A 20,134-nucleotide genomic window follows, 5' to 3' on the forward strand; every position below is an offset into this window, starting at 1 on the left:
CAATTCAAGAAAGGATGTAAGTACTTTCACAAGACTGAGCCTTGTGGAGGTTCTCTGTGGAATCAGAACCTACTTGCAGTCAAGCTAATGGGAAAATCTACTTTATTTTGAGAATTGCACTCTTTGTGGAAGTCCAGATCTACTTACTGGGTGAGGTATATGGATCTCTTCTATTTAGCAAGTGTTTTTGTTTTTTAACAGTCCCATTACCTGGACAGCAAAGTGAGCAAAAAAGGAACTGGATGCAATCTCTCTGACCTCCACTCTTACACACTAGGAGGGAGAAGTGTGAGAAAACTGAGAAACTTCAGCATTTTTTGCCCTTCTTCTCTCCTCCTTCAAAAAAGCAAACATTTTTGAAAGGTTAAATCGAGCTCTTGTGTTAGATGTGAGGAGATGAAACCAGTTGCACAGTTTAATACAGTTGCAAGCAGAATTCAATCCATTTGAAGTTATCTTGTAGGACAGGTTGAAAGTTATGCAAATAATTTTTAAGACTTTCAACAAAAGTGCTATTTTTACATGTGGAAAGAACTGTTTAAATGTGATTTGAGCATCAGGTGGCATAAATCTGATTTCAGTGAGAGTCCTAATCCCATTCTGCTCCATAAAAACGCACATTACAGAAGGACTGCCATCGTATGCCCCATAACTTTCAATTACGCTGCATGCCTCATTTTAAGGATGTATGTTTTAAACTTAAAGAATGTTTTTTGAGCACCACTTTATTCACTGAGCAGTGAGGAGGTTACTGGGCTTCTCGTGTATCACATACAGCAGGATGCACACGTGCTGTCAACACTTTGAAGGGAAGAATTCCTCTGGCTCTAGGCTCTGCTACCACGTGCAACATTAAAAAGGGTGAACTGGTTTCTTGGAATGTCTCTACACTGTTTTTGGTGGCAGCATGCCAAGGAGATATCTTTAATAAAAAAAAGAAAGAGCCCTCGGGCATGAGATAAATCCATTCGGGTCCTACGTTAAACCCCATCCTTGCGGCAGCATTTCAGCCCAAGCCCGGAGCGTTACCCAAAGCCGCAAGCGCTCCGTTCCAGGAACGCCGCAGGACCCCTACGGCGCTCCGTACCGTCTTCCTGGGGGAGGGGGATGAGTGGCACGTGCGCGGCGGGGCAGAACCTTGCCCTTCGCTCCGGGGACCCTGCGTTTGTTTTCTCCCCTCTGGCTGGCAGGGCTATAGCACTCCCCCTCGTCTTCTCGCCCGCGGCTAAAATGGCACCACCCACACCCGCCATTGAGATCCGGGCGCCGTTTGTTGATGCACGAATAGCGCGACAGGTGTTGACCAATGAACGCACGCATTACTAGAGAGCGGACCAGGGGTAACAGAGATTCCACCAATTGAGAGCGCTGTTCTTTGGTTGCTAGGAGACGGTGAACGGATGGCGCTGGGTGTTGCTGGAGGGCCCCGGCAGAGGTGGGTCTCGTGGTATCCGGGCCGCGCTGATGGCGCCCGTGTTCCCGGAGCGGCTTAGTGCCCCGGGACGGGCCGTGCAGGGCTGTGCCTGCGGCGCCTGGAGACGGGGAGGGTTTGGAGCGTGGCGGGAGTGTGCGGGGGAGCCTGAGCGCGGAGCTTTCTGCCTCGCGTCTCGGGTACCGGCAGCGGTGCGGGCGGCCAGGAGGGCCCCGCGGTGCAGGGAGCGGTACTGACAAAACCATCCAGTCATCGGCGCGGTGGATTTTCTACTTGCAAAGAAAATAAGGTTATTTCACAGTACTACTAAAGAGAAAGCTATTAGCTGATCTGTGTTACCCTCTGCAGTCAGTCACTACGGGTCACTACAGGCATTTCCAACCCGCTGCCGCCCCCCGCATCGCGCCGTCGTGGCAGCCATTACGCAGTTAACGCTGTGTGGGTGAAAGCACTGCACGGCGTAGCTGAAGCTACTGCCAGTGAGCGTGTGCAGTTTGATGCGTTGGCTAAATGCAGTCCTGTGCATAGAGAAAAATGTGCAGCTGCGCTTTCCATTCTGATAAAGGAATTCGAGAATGGGTTTCAAGAGTGCCGAAAAAACTTTGGTGGTTTTTTTTTTTTTTTTTTTGGTTGACTTCATTTTCAGTTGATAAAAGTATGTTTTCAAATAGAATATGTAGAATTGCAGTCAAAAATCTGACCATGTCTCCTTGCCGGACTTCGGTAAGCCCAGTCTTACCAGAGAAAAAACATCCCTCGGTTCACAGTTATGCCTTATTTGTGTTGCTGTTCTTTGGCAGTACATACGTTTGTAAGCAACTCAAGGATGAAGTACAGGAAGGGTAAAATTTCATCAAAAATGAACACCTTAAGAGCTCACTGAGAATTATTAGCACTGCCATTGAACCTCCCTTATGCTCTAGCTTCACAAAAACAAGATCACATATCCCGCTGTTTTTATGATTTAGTTGCCTTCTTCTTTTTGTTTATTTTAATAAAAAATATTAAAGATTGAGATGACTTTTGTTACTTGCATGTGCTAACTGTGTTATATGAGGGGTTTCAGAAAGTAACGCCTCCTATTTTATGGTGATGTCTCACAATGTCACGGTCAGATATTGGTGGTATGGCAGAAGAGGCTGAACCTTCCATCCGCTATCCTGTTCCATTTTGTTGCCATGTGGCAGATGGTGGCAGAGGGACCGTCTGACAAAATGACATCTGACATGGAAGTGCATAGGAAGAAAAGGGTTAGAATTAAATTTCTCCATACAGAAAAAAGGACACCCATTGACACTTGGTGAATGTTGATGGAGACCAGACAGTTGACGTGAGCGCAGTGGGGCAGTGGGTAGTGTGTTTCACCAGTGGCGATAGCAACAGTGGTCATCACCTCTGTTGGCACAGATTTTTATGAGCGTGGCATGCAGACTCTTACTCATTGCTGGCAAAAATGCATAGCTTGTGGTGACTCTATGTAGAGTCATAGAATGGCTTTGATTGGAAGGAATCTCAAAGATTGTCTAGTTCCAACCCTCCTGCTGCAGGCAGGGTGATTGTTGTACAAAAACAACGTTTTGTAGTTGAGAATTTGCTCTGTTAATAAATGTTATCATGCTCTTTGTATCGGTTGTAGTTTGGAAATAAATAGGAGGCATTACTTTCAGTGCAACCTACGTATAGTGGCCCAGGACAATCCCACTTCACTCAGTGCAGCCCAGGCAAGGCAAAAGGTTGGACTCCTGTAAATTAGTGAGTTACTCCTAGCCCTTAGCATGGGAGCTGTTGTAAATGATGGAAGTATCAGGTTTTGCATTCCAGTGGTGTAAGGTGTTGTGATAAAGGATTGTGCTTTCTGTTCAGGAGTTGTTTTTTGAATTTTTTTTTCCTCTTTGGCACTGTTTTGTGTATTTAAGTCATTAAAATATTATAAATCGGGAGATGACAATGCACTCTATTTTAATCTTTCAAGGGGAACTGGAGAAGTGCAGCAGAGATGACTCTCCATGATATGGTGGCTCAGGCGGCCAGTCTGCACTCAGGTAGAAAAGCTGTTTGGTTTGATGAATGCAATGATGGACCTCCAACTTTCTACACATATGCAACAGTGATTAAACATGCCATGGAATTAACAGTTTTCCTTCAGAAGTACTGTGATCCCCAAGGAAGGTGTGAAGTAGGCCTTTACTGCTGTCCTGGAATAAACTTACCATCTTGGATCTTAGGGTAATGGTTTGAATACCTGCATTCTGTGTTGTATTTTTAATGGTCATCTCCATTAAAGAAAACTGCAAGTTTAATGTTTTTAATATCAACAAAAATGCTGTAATACTATTGTAATACCACTGGCAGTAACTGTTAGTTGGCTTTGGTGCTGCTGAAATGCTACAGTTGTTAAGTGTTGGGTTTTTTTTGCCATTGTTGCATTCCTTTACAGTCTAGAGGCACTGGAGCCTCAGATTCTTATGAAAGGATTGTGGTATTACAAATCAGTCTTTGAACAATCAGTGCCAGAGGTTTTTGAATCTTAAGTTCATTGATCTAAAATGTAACTTTTTTTTTAATGTGTGGTTAAGTATGTTTATAGAAATATAAACAATTATTAATGACCAGTATTTTTATTCTTGTTTTACAATGGGGTTGATTTAACAAAATAAATATCCAGTGCAAAACAAATATGCGGTTTTGTAATGTATTCCTTTTGTCTTGCTAGCAAAATGTATGAAAAGAAATCTCATGCTTTAAGCTAAACGAGTTTACGGATGCAGTTCCATTACAGGAAGGTTGTAGGAGAAAGTAATTAGCAATGCAGCACTAAAGAAACATTGATTATTTAATGGGAAGGAAATGGAAATGTTTGTGATCTCAACGTTAATTCAGCAATTTTTAAATCTTAGTGTTGCTAATGAATAATAGTAGTTGTATCCTCGTACCTGTTACACTTACAATGTAATACAGTACCTCATCACCACGAGCATATTTTCTTCAGCGGGTGAAGCAGCATCAATGCTTCTCTTAGTTATGTGTCTGTATTTTCTTGCTTCACACTGCACCTGAAATGTGCACAAAGAAAGAGCACACATCACAGCTGACTACAGAGATCTCAGTGAAAGGAGAGCTGTAATAATAATCCTTCCAGGTGCGCTGACAAACTGCTTCATTACTAACGGAAACCCAGTGTGGCAGCAGAGGAGGTTTCCCAGAAAAGCTGTACAGGCTCCATCTACTCAGACTTTCAGGGTCTGACTGGAGCAAGTGCTGCACAGCATGGCCTGCTCTCACAGCTGACCTGGCTTGAGGTTGTCTCAGGTCCCGTCCTTCCTTACTTACCCTCTGTCCCAATGCTCTGAGCAGCCACACAGATATCTTTTGTAATGTCACTGGAAACTGACGAGGCACTTTGGTTTATCGATTCATTTATTTAGAGCTCTAATTGCTGAGTAATTAACTGCTGTACATAGTGCAGGGCAGGCCTAAGTGCTTATTGATTCCAGATGCTGTTCAAGTTTGCAGAAAGCTGCAGTTTCCAAGCCTTTGTTCAGTATCTTGTCATCATTACAATGATGATTCATCTGCACGAAGTATACCTAATTGGACATGGGAACCCAGCCTTAGATGAAATGCTAAAATTTATGGGAGCTGTTCCTGTTTTAGTTACCGTTTTGTTTTGTGGAGTAATAAATTCAAATGCTTGCCTTTATCAAATTGAGCCAGTAGAGGGAGTGATTGCATTATACAACTGTTGGAGAAAAAAGGGACAAGGTATGGCACAGTGAATAACAGCAGAATGATACTCAGTGTTCCTCTATTCATTAGGAAAAAAGTTCTGGTACACACTCAGATCTTACGCCAGATTGTTTAGTGAGAATAGAAATTGTATTCAGTGTGCTGTTGTACACATATAAATGAATGTTTGTATTTCTATTCACAGTCAATAGCAGAAGCTTTGAAATTGTGTTGCTGTTGATGTCAGTGCTACTTTTGTCACCGCCGACCTGCTTGGCAAAAAGAATTTTGAATATTTTTGTCTAGCTCTAATCTTTTTCCTCACTGTAAAATGCCAAAAGGCAATACTGATTTGCTTCATACTGTATTTCTAAAAAATACTTGAAAGTCATGTTATAACTATATTTTCTGACTCGGGGGGGAGGGAGAGGGGGGACCGAGTGAAATGTAAGTGGATTTTACTTAGTTTTATTATTATTTTTTAATTTACTTAAAACATTTTAAATTTTGTCTTGTTAGAATCCTTCAGGTTCCAGGTGCTTACTGTCCTATTGATCCAGATGCCCCACCACTATTATCTGCTTACTTCATGAGGAAAAGCAATCTTCAGTATATTCTTGTTGAGAATGACAAAATAAAAGTGAGTGTTCAGACTTCCAGTAAAAGCATTGAAGCACAGTTTAGGAATGTGTAGCTAATCAGATTGTATGTTCATGTAAGGTTTGTTGAGCTTGTTTAATTTCTTCATGACAAAAGTCTTTAAGTCAGAACGTCTTCAAGATTAGAAGCAGAAAGTATTCTTCCTCCATTCAAAAAAATTACCTGTTTGTTTTTACAGTACTGTCCAAGTAAACTTGTTGGGCAGTGACTTTCAAAGACTTCTCCACTCTTGTTTCAAGATTAGGAGTTAGAAAGCTTCACAACAGTTGAAAACAGTTGCTGCATGTAATGGTTTAGTTTCCTTTTCTTCATCTTCTCTCAAATCCAGTACCCTGACTTATTGCTAAGGGAATAGACAAGACTGGATCATACAGTTGTAATGTGGGGTGCTTCATCTTCTCTGAAATTCTTTTGTATGTTTTCACTTTTCATTATTTGCTCAGATAATTGATTTCTCATTTATGAATTCTGTGTTTATTTAATACATAAGTATACATGAGTTTAAAACTGCTTGGTGTATGTTCTGCAAAAGTAGAGAGGCAGATTTGTGAAAAATGTTTCATATTTTATTACAATAGTGGAGCAACAGTGCAGTCTGAGTTCTGCTGTTTAATCTGTTCATTTTCTTTTACAGCAGTTCCAGACATCCCATGTCGGTTGGTTGTCCCACAATTCTTCCACAATAGAACATATTGGTTTAACTCTCTTCCAAATGAATCAGAGCAGTACTGATGTTAATTTGCAAGCAGACAATGTGAAAAATAAATTTGAGGCTTTCAAAGTTATGGATAACTCACAGCTAGGAAATACTGTCTACCCAGAGCATCTCAAAATAAAAACATCAGAGGGAGGACACAAGGATGTTGGCAAGAAATGCTCTTTAGCATACATCTTGCATACATCAGGAACTACGGGGACCCCCAAAGTAGTCAGAGTGCCTCATACATGTATAGTGCCAAATATTCAGCATCTTAAGTAAGTGTGGTTTCTAGGTTTTCCTTTAAATGTTTCTACAAATTTGATATTTGGGGTCTCTTTTAAACACTGAAGAGAGGTGTGCATTTTTTCCTAACACTGCTTCTCTTCCCTCTTCCCTTTCTTTTCTGATTTCCTTGCATTTGTTTTTGTTGCTTCAAAATAGTATCATAAGATCTTGTTTTTCATAATGCTGTGTTTAATATTTAAATGGTGCTTTGCCTGAATTTTTGAAGAGTGTACTTCAAATCGTATTATACTGTTGTTTTAAGTATTTTATTGCTGGTTTGCTGCTTAAAAGAAGTAGGTAACCATATTAATTATTCACAGTTAAATTTAATGTGTTTTATGGTTTTTAAAACCTAATTCAATTTTAGGCTATTTGTATATATTTATATATTTGTTAGTTTAATCAGTAGTTCATGTCTCGATACAGGACCTTTTGCTTAAATTGTCTGGTCTGCATATTAAGGCAGAATATGCTTAAATATTTACTGTAGTCTGTAATCCCTTAGTAGTGCTAAAGTGAGACATCTATTTCATGTTCTTCCACTGTGCTCTTCTAGTTTAGAGTTGTTGTTTGTTTTTTTGTTTTTTTTTTTTAATCAGGGTGCATCATAATTCCTGGCTTTCTGTTTTTAGATCAATTTTTGAGATCACCCAGGATGATGTGCTGTTCCTGGCTTCTCCTCTAACGTTTGACCCATCTGTGGTTGAATTGTTCATTGCTTTGACAAGTGGAGCCTCTATTCTTATAGTACCAAATGCTATTAAAATGATGCCTGTGGAGCTGTCTACTGCCCTGTTTAGCCATCACCATGTGACAGTGCTGCAGGTAGGCAACACCTGAGTGACTGCTGTGTCTCACTTCTCACTTCTGCTAACGTGTGTTATTTGTTTCAGCAGTCTTAACAATAATGACATTGGTGTTCTTCATGAAGAGAGCAGACTGTGCTATCCTTTTTGCAGTAAAATGTTAACTGTTCAGAAAATTGCCTTCTGATCAAAGTCTCAAACATCTTGCAACATAAAGCAATGAACTGAAGATAAAACCAGCATTCATCTTAAGAATCCATTAGTTCTTAAGAATAATTACAGAGTAACCTGTTAAAAACATCTACATCTATTTAGCATCTTATAGTGGGTTTCCTCTTTGAGGAACAGTTTTAATAGCAGTATCTACACTAAAAATACAACTAAAACAATGCTATCTATAGGATGTTAAAACATTCGTTGTTTTTACAATACTGAGAGAAGAAGAATCACTGATTCCCCAGCAACACTTCTTGTTTGAGGTGTTATTTGCCTCTTCTCTCTTGGAATAGGTCTTGTCCTATATGATCACAGTTATAAAAACTTTGAAGTTAATTTTTGGGAAATTTACCTGAGTTTATGAGCATTCAACTTGGCCAAATAAGCCCAGTGTAAAAAGGTATTTCATAAAAATATTAATTGATAATAGAAGATTAAATCAGGGTTTAGGGGGAAATGTGGCTAAAACAGATCTCACTTGTAATTAGCTTTGGACAAAATTAGTGTAGTTTAATTAATCTATTAATTCTGATAAATCAACCCCCAAAGTCTTGCTTTGTCATTAACATAATTCTGAAATACTTATATTTGTAGACAGGTTTCCTTTTTAAAGAATAGTGATAGTTGAGATTGTAGGCTTTAAATACACAATTAATGAATAATTTGCCGAGGACACCACAGCAGAAATAAAATTCTGAATATGCTGTGACTTTATTCCCTGCTTTTGTTTTGATTTATTAAATTGCTATAAATCTTGATGGTGTCCTTTTCCCTCTACAGAAGAGCATGGGGGCTGATAGCATTCATTAAAAACTTCATGCAGTCTCACAAAACACCAGCATGATCTATACTGACATCCAATGGTTGATGCCATCTATGGTTAGGTAGATCTGCAGTATAGGTAAGATAGTAGATAGGATAAAGCTAAAGAAAGAGTACGCGCATACTGAAATGATGTACAGTGGTTTCTCTGTTTTGTTTTTGAATATGTATCATCTAGGCAACACCAACACTTCTCAGAAGATTTGGAACTCACATTATTAAATCAACAGTGTTGTCTGCAAACACTTCGCTCCGAGTCTTAGCCCTTGGTGGTGAAGCGTTTCCCGTACTGAATCTCTGGAAGAGTTGGAAGCACAAGGAGAACAAAACAAGTATTTTTAATCTGTATGGTATAACTGAGGTTTCAAGCTGGGCCACTTGCTACAGGATTCCTGAAGAGGTTTTCAGTGCTGATTTTAGGTAGGAAATTTCAGTTTTCATGGCTTGGTGTGTGAATGATGAAAATCAACAGAATAGAACCTGTCCAGGGTTAGAGAGTCTTCACAGGTGTTTATGTTGGTGGAAGTTACATTTAAGTACTTGTTTTTCAGTCAGTCCATTGATTTCTTGCTCTAATACAGCCCCTTCAAGAAGAAGTTTTTGTTGGGTGATTCTTGAACCATAAAACTTCAGTCTGAGAACCTTCATACTTGTAGCACTGTTTTTTTTCACATAGTATTTCATGATGGTCTCTGTTCCAATCATCTGTATGTAGACCTCTTCCTCTTTCCAGCCTGTGTTCCCACGTGCTGAGCTTAGGTTGGGCTGTGCTGTCTCTGGTGGTATTTGCTAGCTGTAACTTCAGTTAGTCCTACTCTTGCTCATCAGGAAGCTTTTCTAGTGAGATATCTTGCATATTCAAATAGAGGAAGCTTAGCAGAACAGCGGGAGTTTAAAAAAACAAACAAACAAAAAAACATAGGCTTAGAATGAAGCTATACTTGTAACTTAGGTCTGTCAAGTTCAAAATGTTATTTCTGAGATTTGCTTGTTTGAAGCAAAAATAATCAAAGGAGGACATTGAAATAGGGCTCTCTTCAGTGGAGCCCAGTGAAAGGACAAAGGTCAACAGGCACAAACTGGAACACAGCAAGTTCCATACAAGCAGAAGGAAAAACTTTACTTTGAATATGACGGAGCACTGGAACAGGTTGCCCGGAGATGTTGTGGAGACTCCTCTGGAGACATTCAAGACCTGTCTGGACACTTTCCTGTGTGACTTACTGTAGAGAATTGCTAAAGCAGAGGGTTGGACTTGATGTCATCTCCAAAGGTTCTTTCCAAACCTGTGATTCTACGTGTCTTTCTTAGAGATACAGGGCTTTTATCTATGGTTTTTTAGAACTCCACAAATGAAGAGATGGAGACTAGTTACTGATTTTTATTTTTCTAACATTGGATAATGTACTGCAGCAAATGATCCCACTGATGTTACTTGGCAAGTACTAAGTAGTGAAATTGTACAAAGTGAGACATAAGATCTCACAGTTATTTTACATGGACTTTGAGAAGTAATTTCATCATTTAGCACTCCACCATTTTCACTCTACTAAAGACTTTGTTCGTTGTATTTCGTAAAGAGAGTTGAATGAGTGTTGAGGCCAGTTAGCTCAGTGTTTCGTTTGCTTCCTGAAATGTGTAATTATTCCTTATGACATGCATGGCAGTTACATGTGTGACTTGAGGTAGGCATGTCTGAAACATTCCATTTCATAGGACACGTGATGTGATATTTTAACCAGGTACTTTAACTGCTGAAGAATGAAAATGGAAGATAACCAGAAACTATTCTCAAATTTTCCTGCAAAATTCCTTATAAATAAGCAAGGAGTTTTCTGTGGAAGCAATGTAATATGTCCTGTTATTAAATATCTGCTATGCAGAAAATATGAGGTCTTCTACAGCACTGACATTTTCTGATTCTACTATTATGTTCTGATTTCTTTGAGTTCAAATGTTACTTTCTCCTTTCTGAAGCTGTTTTTTCCTACTTCTTGTCTGTGCTGCAGAGATAATGTGTTGTTTTTCTGTTCTGAGGTAGAATTGGAACATTTGAAAACTCCTATAGTCTCTGATTGTTATCTCCCACTTTTCACATCACAGCCTGCTCCCCCTAAGGGGTAAGCAAGTAAGTAGTCCAGAACCAAAACCAGGACACGTGGTTTTATGTCATCGTTACTTCTTAGTATTGGTAGGACAGTTGGAGCATAGTGCATTGTTATTTTTGCTATCTGTAAAATGAAAACTGGAGCAATTTCTAAAGAACACTAGAAAATCAAAAGATAAGCAGAAAAGTTAGCACATTATTGGTCTGCCCTGCTCTGCACCGCTGCCCTTTTTTCTATATGTTTAGCAAAATTAAATATCTAATCCCAAGATTCTTAATAATAATGTTCAAGTGAAGTGCTGTTTGTCTTCTGTTTTTGTTCTTTTATAAAAATTTAGAAATCTTGTTCTAAATTGTTTGTAGATGTAAAAAAATTTCTAGTATTGCATTTCTGGCAGCACTTTCCTGTGGTATGGGGTAAACATACTGAATATCAGGGATGCTTTCTCAAGCTTCTTACTTGGCAAAAATAAAAAATTTGGCTGCATTTAGCTTAACGTGGGATAAAGAATTCACTGACTGAGCAGAGGAGGAAAGGTTTCAACTGCCCAAATAACAGGGTTTGAGCAAGAGCTGTTAGGTTGATGTAAGAGACTTTATGATCAAAGTTGATCTGGAACCTGTGCCTAACTTCATGTATTTGCAAAGTTGTTTCAAATTACTTTTTCTTAAATTTTGCTTTACTGAAAAAAATCTGTTATGCTCTACTCAGCTGTACTCACCAATACAATATCAGTAATCACAAAGAATTAAAGCTCAAACTATAATGGGGAAAGAATGAATTAAAAGTCGTCATGTGTTTAAAATAGTTGTGTTTGATGGAGGTTTAACCTCAGAGGCTTAAAAACTGGGTACTGTTATAGGATTTTTGGGTACATTTAAGCCTTATTTTCTGTCATTCTTTCGAATGGGTTTTGTTGAGTTTTTGTTTGGTGTGGGGTTTTTTTATATATGATCATGAAACCCATGTGTGTTGACAAGATTTTTCTTTTTGAACTAATAGAGAGTTTTTGAGAGATAATCTTTTAGAAGATTATATGTGAAATCATTCTTGTGTTCAATCATTTGTGTTCAGAAAGGAAAGATTTGTACTGTTTCTCTCTATTGTACTTAGAACTGATTTCCCTGTCCCTTTGGGATCACCGCTTCTTGGAACAACAGTTGAGATCAGAGATGCCAATGGTTCTGCAGTTCTAGAAGGCGAGGGACAGATATTTATAGGTTACTTTATATTTTTTATTCTTCTAAGATATTTTTCCTACTTGACTTTTAATAATGTGTTGGTTTTTCTCGTTTTGTTTGTTTGTTTTTTCTTGGTGCTTGCCTCTGCTAAACAGATTAGAGTAACATTGTAAATTTCCATTGGGCTGGGGACCTTCTGATGGTATTTTAGGTTGTTGGAATGATGAACAGGAAATGATCACCGTTTTAGCTGCAGACAGGTTTAATTGTACTGATTTTTTATTTTTTTTTCCCCTGCTTGCATTTTGAGTCAGCTGAAGTAGTTTGTATGTATTAATTGAATTAACTCTATTGCCTAATTTGTACAGTGTAGAAGTCTAGACATTGATAAGAAACTTCTGATAAAATACTTAGTATTTCATTAATTACTTCATGTACAGATAGACATCTAATAATGACCACAATCTTTTTTTTATAGGTGGTAAAGAACGAATCTGCTTTCTTGACGATGAGATAATCGTACCACAGGGCACAATGAGAGAAACAGGGGATTTCGTAAGAGTACAGAATGCAGAGATATTCTTTTTGGGTCGGAAAGACAATCAGATTAAACGTCATGGCAAACGTTTTAATATTGAATGTTTGCAGCAGGTAATGTAGCATCTTATGAACAGAGTATGCCAGTATGAAAGAGCAGGGATAATGTACAAATCGTTATCATCGAAAATCAGTATGTATTCATTTTCAGAAGATCTTTTGGAGTCTTAAGGAAGTTAGAGATTGTATTATCAAAAATGTGATCACTAATGTACCTTAATGTAGGTACTTAAAATGGAGAAGTTTGGCTCTGAGTTCTTATAAATCTGTCTTATTATGGGCTTTGTTCCAATAGAATTGAGATCTCTATATAGATCTGAAAAATACTGCATGTTGTGTTTCCGTGCTCATATAGTCATTGTCCCACAGGACTGAATTCAGATCTCTCTGCAGGGCTCCATGAAGGAGTCCGCAGCTCCTCCCACTTTTAGTATCATCAGCAAACATACTCAGCATGCATTCAGTTTCTGCATCCCAATCATTTGTTTTGAGGATTAGTTTCTAAATAGGAATAAACTTTAAAATATTTTTTTTATTTTCACCAATTGCTTACAATTTCATTTTTATCTTCTTTTTGGATCTTACTAACGCCATTCTTTTTAAAATAATGCATAACCAGATGGGATTTTGACTCATTTAAGACACAGGCAAAAACGTAACCCCTTGTAGCTGTTATCATCTAGTAGTATTTTTGTTAAAAATTGATGGTTTAGCATTTATTCAAGTGTCGACACTTCAAAAACATGTTCTCTATCTTTATTGACAGTTTGGGCTAAGAGACCTAACGAAAGCATTTCTTCTAGGCTTTTACTCAGGAAAGTTGTTTAGATAACTGCGAAGTACGCTGTAAAGTAGCTCTGCTGGTTTCTCTACATTCATTCTTTATAGTGTCTGACAACAGTCATTTCTATCTAAGTTAACACAAGTGACGTACCAGTGATTATATAAGAATAAGAGAAATACAAATTTTAAATTACTATAAAAAATTACCCATTTGTGTTTTTACTCCTTGTGCTCAGGTGAACTACGTTTCAAAATACATGTATATTTTTAATTACAGGCTGCTGAAGATCTTTGTCAGGTAGAAGCTTGTGCAGTGACCTGGTATCAGCAGGAAAAACTTATTCTATTTGTGGTTCCCAGGGGTGATTTAAAAGAGAGAGAAACTCTTCAGGAACTCCAGGAACGTCTGCCAACTCATGGAATTCCTGATGAGCTTGTACAGATTAAAACTTTGCCTTTAACATCACACGGTAAATGACACTTTAAGTACCTTTGCCACTTACTTTAATGATTATCATTCTGTTCTAGGTTTTTTTGTGTTCTTGTTTTTTTTTTTTTTTAATTGACCAAAATCCAGTCATGCTTTTTAAACACATAAATCAGATAACTAACTCCTCTTCGGAAATCATGGCCATCTGTTACGTGTGTTTGATAATGTTTCATTCAAGATTCAAAAAGAAGCAGCAAAATCAATTTAGTATTAAAATTGCACATTTGTTTTCTCCATTGCTGTTGTCACAGTCTGCGACAGAACCCTGACTTCACTTGGAGAAAGATCAGGGACTGAAAGTGGGATTAGGTGGGAGGTTAGGGTGAATGTTCAAAAACCTTATTGGATTCTGTTGAGTATATCTGATTGACTGGATTAAAAAAAAAAGTGCAGTTGAGTATTAGTAAGGAAGTCAGTAAAAACTAAAATGACTATTTGGGTAGAGAGAATTTTGGAAATGTAAATGCAGAAGAGCAATAAAAAAATCGCACTTTATTTTCCACAAAGGCAAAGTTGATATATCTGAACTGAACAAGATTTACCACTACCATCTAAACTCCAGAAGGCGTGACAGTAAGCTGAGTGGCGCAGAGGAACTGTGGGAAAGATTGCAGTATTTATGGAAGGTAGTATTTTGAGCTGCCTTTTTATCTTTGCAAGTGCATCATTATACATGTGTCAGGAATTAACAAGTTTAAGAAGTATGACTAATGCAGCCAGAACATTCTAGCTGCCTATACATTCAAGTATTACAGCTCCTTCCGTTCAGTTAATACTTAAATACAGTTGCTCAGTAATGGTCAGGAGGGAGTAATTTATGTTTCTGTATCAGATAAAACTGCAGAGTATGAAGGTATAAGAAATTAGCAGACGAAAGCTGTAATCTGTCAGTAGCTTTTTGTATGCTGCTTTGCTTACCAAGTAAGGTATCCCTAAGGGAAACAGGGAACTGGGACGTGGAAATTTTGTACAAAATAGCTACTGTGTAAGTAGAGTTTCTATTTGCTAAAAATAACTGTGAATTGGAGAGTCTTTTTATTTTTTTAAATTGGTGGCACAGTTGTGTAATTGTCTCTTGAGCTGTTTGATTGTATTGTTTCTAAATTTGTGTGCTGAAGTCTTGTTTTTCAAACTACCTAAATATAATATAATATAATATAAAACAGTAATATTTTTTCAAAGGTAGACTTTTAATTGTCACCTGAAAATGGGATTTGCTCCAGTTAGATCTTGAATAAATAAAGGTAGAAAGAAGTTGGTGAAGTAATTGGCTTTTCTTGTGCTGATACTGAGCTGTGTTGCTGGCTATAGAAATTATAACCAATTGGATTGGATGTGCCCTAGACTGAGTTTGAACTGTAGAAAGCAGCTTACAAAACCAGAGGATTTGGGACTTTATAACCAGACTTAAAGAACAGAGAGTGCAATGACAGGAGATTGTATTAATTGTTCTTTATTGTAATAACAGTGCTCAATCCAGAATCCTTCACACATTGAAAGGGCTTGTAGCTTCAAAAGTAGAGAGAGAAGTAAGTTGCTTAAATCATTCAAAAGCAGAAGATACTGCTTTATATAAATTTTATTAATAAAATGAAGCATTTCAATCAATTTTATCAAAACGATTGGTAGTTTAACCCAGCAGGCAGCCAAACACCACACAGCCATTTGCTCACTCCCACCCAGTGGGATGGGATAGTGAATCAGACAAAAATGTGAGTTGAGATCAAGACAGTTTTATAGGACAGAAGAGAAAGGGAAAATAATAAAAGAATATACAAAATGAGTAATACACAGTGTAGTTGCTCACTGCCTACCAACTTAAGCCAGCCAGGGAGTAAGCTGCAGCAGCAGCTCCCCCACAGCAAGCCCCTCTGGTTTTCTTGTTCAGTGTGAAACCACATTGTATGGGACAGCCGTCAGCTGTCTGGTGCTGTCCCTTCCCAACTCCTTGTGCACCCTCTGTCCTCTGCAGCACAAGAAGTTGAAACATCCTTCTATCTGTGTAAGTGCTGCTCAACAACAACTAAAACATCAATGTGCTGTCAACACTGTTCTCATACTAAATCCAAAACACAGGACCATACTGGCTACTAGGAAGAGAATTAACTATTCCAGCAAAAACCAGGACAGGCATCAATATCTTAACTGACAGATAGTGTAGATATCGTTAATGAACAGTATTGAGATTGAAAAAGGCCGAACAACACAGCAGAATTTGCCTTAATTCCTTAATTGGGAAAAATTGGAAATAAATTGGCAAAAAATATTGCAGTGTCTCTGTGTTCCTCCTCAGCTCTTCTTATTGGCACAGTTTCAGAGCTCAGTTCCTGTTAATTTTTAGTGGAATTCTGGATATTGGTTAGGATTTTACTCAAATTTTTTTGTGGGTGTGATATGGTGTAACACTTACGAACTGTTCTCTCTTTCCTTCTTTTCTCTAGTCCGTTCTGGATCTCCTAGATGATTCAAGTGGAATTTCTAAAGATGCGGTATTTTTGTACAGTGGTGGAGATTCTTTAAAAGCACTACAGTTTTATGATGAAATTGAGATGCTAGTAGGCAGAGGTGTGCCTGGGCTCCTTGAAGTTATTCTCAGCCGTTCAATTGAGGAGGTTTATAAGCATATTCTTAAAACTGTGTTTCCAGATGAAGACCAGCTAATAAATGATGACAGTGTTTTGAAAAGAAACTAAGTAAAACAGTGGAGAGGAAATTCACAGAAAATATGCTAAACTGCAATCTGAAGGATATCTTAAGGTTGCTCCAGGATTAATTTCATTTATAGCACTGAGAAGAGGAAATCATTTTTTTTCTATGGATTTCACCAGCTCTTTTATGCAACCCAGTAGTACAGTACAGGTGGGAGGGGAGTCACTACAACAGCCATCCTTTTTGAATGCCGTGACTCCAAGTATAACAAAAAGCCACATGCAAGGGCATGAAAAGGAGAACAGAACTTTAACAATTACCAACAAAGAAAATAAAACTGACTGCTACTCTGTGCAGCAAATCTGTGCAGAATGCAATTATGTAACAACAGCAGAGTTGGCATTACGCACAAGATGGAAGTCAAATACAAGAAAATGTGTTGATGCGTCACCGTTGATTGTAATATCATCTAAAGATGAAGAATCTGCATCTGTATTTGTTGGCTCTCACTCTCACGCAATGCAGGCTATTGATCTAGATACAGGAGAAGTGAAATGGGAGAAGAACCTTGGAGATCGTATTGAATCTTCTGCCTGTGTATCAAAGTGTGGAAATTTCATTGTTGTCGGTATGTCTTTTGTTTTAGCTTTCATTTCAGATTATTTTTTTCATATTTCTTACCTCTAAATGTTCCCATCTACATTTATCCATAAACTTCCATATCTGCTTCAAAATGAATTTATTGTAAAACAGAATCAGAAGGCATAAGTAATTTAAATGTCATGATACATTGAGATAGAGATTGATATATTATGCAGTTATGATTGATTTTTATGCCAGTTCATTAAGGCCTTGTTAAGGAGTAAACCATGGGTACAGGTAATTTTCAGTGATTGATTGAGATGTGACCCTTAAGGTGTTTTTTAAAGAAGTATGGAAGGGTGATTATGGAGTGTTTAAAACGTCATTAAAAATTGATAGAGACAGCAGTTAGGATGTGGTACCTCAGATAATCAAACTCCGTGAAGAACAGTGTAGTTTCCTTTGACTACATATTTATAAACTACATGTTAACATTTGGATTGTTTTTTGTCTTTTAAACATAAGTTTTGGAAAGGAAGTTTTTAATCCATCATAGTACGGGAATTTTAAAGACTGCTGGATGTTGATATATAGCACTGACTTTATATGCATTCTGTCAGCTAGGACAAGTTAAGAAAGAACACACAGAATTGACAACTTAGAATGTATAAACTAATTGGAAAGACTTGATGCTAAAGGAGGAGGAGCAGCTTTGGAAAAGGTTTTGAAGCTGTACCTCCTTAGTCAACTAAATTCTTTCCAGCGGTGATACAGCTAACAGCATAAAACACACCACAGGTGGAGATATTTCTTTTTTTATTTCCATTGTTGTGTTTTGTTTCCTACAGGTTGCTATGATGGCTTAGTGTATGTGCTGCAAAGCACCGACGGAGAAACATACTGGACTTTTGCTACAGAAGACACTGTGAAAAGCTCTGCAGTGGTAGATCCTTCCAGTGGACTAGTCTACATAGGATCACATGACCAACATATGTATGCTTTGGATATTTATGTAAGAACACTGGCTAACTTGTACATAGACAAGAACCAATATGCAAATTAGACCCTTTTTGTAGCACACCAGGTGAAGCTGTGTTCATTATTGTTGGTTAGTGTTGGTATTCTCAGAAGTCTGCCATAAAACTTTTGAGATAGTTGTGCTTGCTTGAATGGGCTAGGATTATGTTTTACTAAACAGTTCTAGTGGTGTTCTCATGCTCCTAGTGAAGGAGTGTCCTGGTGAAGCTAGATCTTAATTTTCTCAGTCTCTGAATACTCTTTGGGTATTTCAGAATAGGGTGCCCATCTAGAAGTGACACAATGGTTTAGTGGTGGGAAGAGAGTCTTACATTTTGAAAGAATAGATGAGGGAAGATGGCAAATTAGGAGGCCAGATACTGCTGATTGTTCAGCAGAATTTTGTACATTTACTGGTATGTGCCACTGACATGAGTTTCTATAACACTATGTGAATTATATCTTAATTTAACTAATGTTTATTAATTAACTACACTGTTTGATAAGCTTCGACATTAAAAGATCTTTTTAAAATTCTGAGCTTGAACTGGAATTGTAAATTGTTGTTCTTACAGGAAAAGATGTGCATATGGAAATTGCATTGCGAAGGTGGAGCTGTGTTTTCATCTCCTTGTCTGAGCACTTTTCCACATCATGTTTATGTTGCTACGCTAGGAGGACTGTTACTGGCTGTCAACCCGGTATGTACCATTGCCAACTTGTCTTTAATCTCAATGTCAAATTTAGATTAAACCAAAATGCATTTCTGAAATTAAAAGCAGTTTATCAATGGAAGAAATTATGCGATCGTGTATTACTATGAAATCTTTTTCACGTGAGAGCCTCATTGTTATACAGAAGGTCACTATAATAATTTCTGGTGATAAAGAGAATGTAAGTGACTTGCTTGAATTTACGTGGCATAACTGTAAGCCAAAGTTGGAATCAGCATCTTCCAATTCCCACATACTTATTTTATCAGTTAAATTAGTATGTGAGAGTATGCCTGTAGATTTTGTTTTCTCTCCTATGTCCTTTTGACAGTAAGACTTGGAAAAAAAAATATACACAGAATGTACTGAAATTAGAACAGAATAAGGAAAGAAGCTCCTTTATTCCTTTATATTAGTGTTCCCCTTCTCGTAGTCATTTAAAGAGCTGCCCATTGTCATCTTGGACTATTGCTCTGTTCTCTGCACCAAGAGAGTGGCATTCTTGATAAATGTGGTGCAATTTTATAATTTTTCTGAGGCAGTTTTGGCTTGCAGCTGGTCCTGCCTGAGAGAAGAAACAGTCACTTGGAGCAGATACTTGTGTTGTACACCACTCGCAACCCAACATTAGTCCTCACTTTCCTTATGTTCCACCCACTACAAATTTCCACAGTAGCACCCAAATACTACTTCTGTCTGCATCTAGTTTTATAAGGTTAAGTATATGGTGTTGCAGCTCTAGTGAGCTGTGGATAAGAAGTTTTGGTGTGTGGGTTTTTTTGTTTGTTTGTTTTCATAATTATGAGTAACAGGCGGTTGAAAACTCCAGCCATAGCTCCATGTGATTGTTTATAACAAAGGAGCTTACTGTGGCAATCATAGATTGTAGGTTGAAGCATTTAGTATGGTATTTATTATAAAGACACAATACTCATTTTCAAAATATTCTCTACTTCAGTGACCCTGTTCGCATTCTGAGAAGCTGAGAACAGAATTAAGAATCAATGTCCTTCTTGAAACTTCTACTACTGCTTATTATTAATTATTTTGCCTAGGGGAAGGGAGAGAAAGGTGGAATAGAGGCAACGAGTATGCCAGTGTATACTAACTATTTTGTTGGAATAACATTCGAAGAGTTTTCTTCTGGTATGCATGGCTGGGTCAAGTTGGAAGAACTTTTTTTGTGCAACCTCCATTGACAGGTGACAGGGAATAAGATTTGGAGGAGTTTCCTGGGAAAACCACTTTTCTCTTCTCCTCACTGCAATGAGAAGTGTGTTTGTATTGGATGTGTGGATGGAAACTTATATTGTTACACTCATTGTGGAGAAAAGGTAAAAACTGTTGGTGATGGAGGGGATGGATTT

General features: G+C 38.0%; 1 protein-coding gene across 1 annotated transcript in view; it reads left to right on the top strand.

Annotated features, from left to right (window-relative positions):
* The window catches only part of AASDH (aminoadipate-semialdehyde dehydrogenase), a 24,098-nt gene continuing 3,964 nt past the window's right edge, over nt 1-20,134 (top strand). Inside the window, exons 1-15 of the mRNA XM_019614836.2 lie at nt 1-1,435; nt 3,405-3,658; nt 5,678-5,798; nt 6,453-6,793; nt 7,436-7,628; nt 8,826-9,067; nt 11,869-11,975; nt 12,415-12,587; nt 13,594-13,786; nt 14,314-14,432; nt 16,248-16,481; nt 16,516-17,083; nt 17,886-18,049; nt 18,630-18,755; nt 19,970-20,101. Coding sequence (XP_019470381.1) covers nt 3,429-3,658; nt 5,678-5,798; nt 6,453-6,793; nt 7,436-7,628; nt 8,826-9,067; nt 11,869-11,975; nt 12,415-12,587; nt 13,594-13,786; nt 14,314-14,432; nt 16,248-16,481; nt 16,516-17,083; nt 17,886-18,049; nt 18,630-18,755; nt 19,970-20,101 — 2,943 coding nt within the window. The 5' untranslated portion in view covers nt 1-1,435; nt 3,405-3,428. The remainder of the gene's footprint in view (nt 1,436-3,404; nt 3,659-5,677; nt 5,799-6,452; nt 6,794-7,435; nt 7,629-8,825; nt 9,068-11,868; nt 11,976-12,414; nt 12,588-13,593; nt 13,787-14,313; nt 14,433-16,247; nt 16,482-16,515; nt 17,084-17,885; nt 18,050-18,629; nt 18,756-19,969; nt 20,102-20,134) is intronic.

Source organism: Meleagris gallopavo, chromosome 4 (assembly GCF_000146605.3).
Source record: "Meleagris gallopavo isolate NT-WF06-2002-E0010 breed Aviagen turkey brand Nicholas breeding stock chromosome 4, Turkey_5.1, whole genome shotgun sequence".
Taxonomy (NCBI): Eukaryota; Metazoa; Chordata; class Aves; order Galliformes; family Phasianidae; genus Meleagris; species Meleagris gallopavo.